Genomic DNA, 2,014 nt, shown 5'->3' with positions numbered 1-2,014 from the left:
GCACAGAGAGGGAGAGAGACGAAGTAAACAAACAAGCAGCAAAATTAAACTTATCGTCCTCATTTTTTTTACCAACCTCAAAAAAAAATTTATTGTGCAATTAATTGATTTAATGAATATCACGACAGGCCTATCTCAAATGATGTAATAAACTGTCAACAACCAAATAAAAATATCATATTTTGCAGACTACAAGTCACACTTGTTTTTCAGTTTGGCTGATCCGATAAAAAAATTAAAAATTAACAAGTCTGCAGTGTTTCAACTGAACACAAAACTTTAGTTGATGACTCACCATTTTGTTTGGCCCAKGGGTGCAGACAGGTGCTTTTCACCAGCGCCTCGTCCACTTTGCCACCTGACATGTTGTCCATGAACTGCCTGCCGTGCTCCAGGGCCATGTAGCAGTCACTGCAGTAGTCTCTCTCCTCCACCCTTAGGCATGGGGTTTCTGGGGCTCCGCTTGGCCCCCACGTCACGGTGTCATTCTCCATGATTGAAAATGATGAAAAGGGATTCATGCACTGATCCTGCAGCAGCAGAATCAGCTCATCCGGCACAATGTCTCCTCTCCCAACTCCAGTTTTTTCAAGTGAGGAGAGCCGCAGCTCCTCGAAGCGCTTTTCTGCCTCCCTACTGACATCCGAACCGCGTCCAATGATGTCCAGCTCGTCCTCCAAGAACAGCCCTGAGCTATTCCCATAACGTCGGTTGACCACAGCGCTGAAGCCACAGCTGCATGCCTCCTGGGCCTCGCTGACCGGATCGCTCAGGTACACACCCACATCGGCTCCTTTGATATTCATGTTGCACACGCAGATGCAGCAGCTGTCAAAGTTGCAGTCCTTGAAGAGGTTCATGACAGACTCTGACAGGATGAGGGTGACATAAAGGCTGTGGGCTTCTGGGATGGAGGGTACAGTGGCGGGCTCCACAGAGTTCAAAGGGCGACACGTGGAGGGGGTGGACGCTGGCGAGTACAGATCAGAGTTCTCATATTTTAACGAGCCCTGGACGCTTGAGGGGCCTCGAGGTGTGCGTGGGGTCCGAGGTGTGCGCGGGGTGGGGGCTGAGAAGCGTGGGGTGGCAGGYGAGGGCAGGATGCCAATGCCGCTGTTACTGGGTGGAGCACTGTTGGACATGAAAGGTGTGTGGGTCTGAGGTGTGTAGGTTTGGTTGTAGTCCTGGTCCATAGYGCTGCCCTCACTGGGGATATTACTGAGGAAAGACGGATCGAAGTAGAAAAGGTATCAGTTCCAGAAATCTCTAATCCCTGAAATGTTTTCTACATGACATTGTGTGAACCCAGCTTGTTGAGTTTTCTTTGAACTCAATTAATTTAAGATCTGTGATAAAACAGGTTTCAGGTGTCCCACTAAGTGCACACAACATTTACTTCAGAGTGAACAGAGTAGGTTTTAGTTGTTTAAATCTTTAAACAGAAYTGAACAAAAACTCAGAGAAGGTAGAAATAAATAGCAGAAACACAACCAGACTTTCAATAAGCATCTCAACAAGTGTCCCTCTAAGGAAGGGGTCTGCAACCTGCAGCTCTGGGGCCATATGTGGCTCTTTGGTCCCTCTGCAGTGGCTCTTTGAAAATGTGACCAAACACAACATTTTTTTTAGTTTTTATACTCACAACACTAATAAATTTTATGCAAATATGTAATCAATACTACTAATACAAAAATACTTATACAAAAATTAAAGTGTGTTAGCTTATGATAGCCTGTTTTCTAAATAATCCAACTTCTTTCTATAATCTTTCTCTCAAATCCATCAGGGTTATCTTTAAACACCTTTAGGACTATATAATAAGAATTAGGAAAAAACTATCTGACTAGTTCAGCTGCACTAGTTTTTATGAAATTCTGTTCTTGTGCATGAATGTTTTTTTTCTGCAGTCTTGAAGTGTAAAAATATTAATAAATAATAAAAATCACAATATATTTTTTAGATTAATGTCACCTCCACTGGCCATAAAGGTTCACGAAAAGGCCTTGAAAAGGCC

The 2,014-nt window shown here is 43.8% G+C and overlaps 1 protein-coding gene across 1 annotated transcript in view; it reads right to left on the bottom strand.

Moving 5' to 3' along the window:
- The window catches only part of med13a (mediator complex subunit 13a), a gene marked incomplete in the record, with an annotated part of 244,898 nt that overhangs the window by 38,149 nt on the left and 204,735 nt on the right, over positions 1 to 2,014 (bottom strand). Inside the window, 1 exon segment of the mRNA XM_014026539.1 lies at positions 296 to 1,218. Coding sequence (XP_013881993.1) covers positions 296 to 1,218 — 923 coding nt within the window.

Source organism: Austrofundulus limnaeus, unplaced genomic scaffold (assembly GCF_001266775.1).
Source record: "Austrofundulus limnaeus strain Quisiro unplaced genomic scaffold, Austrofundulus_limnaeus-1.0 Scaffold565, whole genome shotgun sequence".
NCBI lineage: Eukaryota > Metazoa > Chordata > Actinopteri > Cyprinodontiformes > Rivulidae > Austrofundulus > Austrofundulus limnaeus.
The sequence above is the reverse complement of the archived record's forward strand: the minus strand, read 5'-3'. Positions and strand labels throughout refer to the sequence as shown.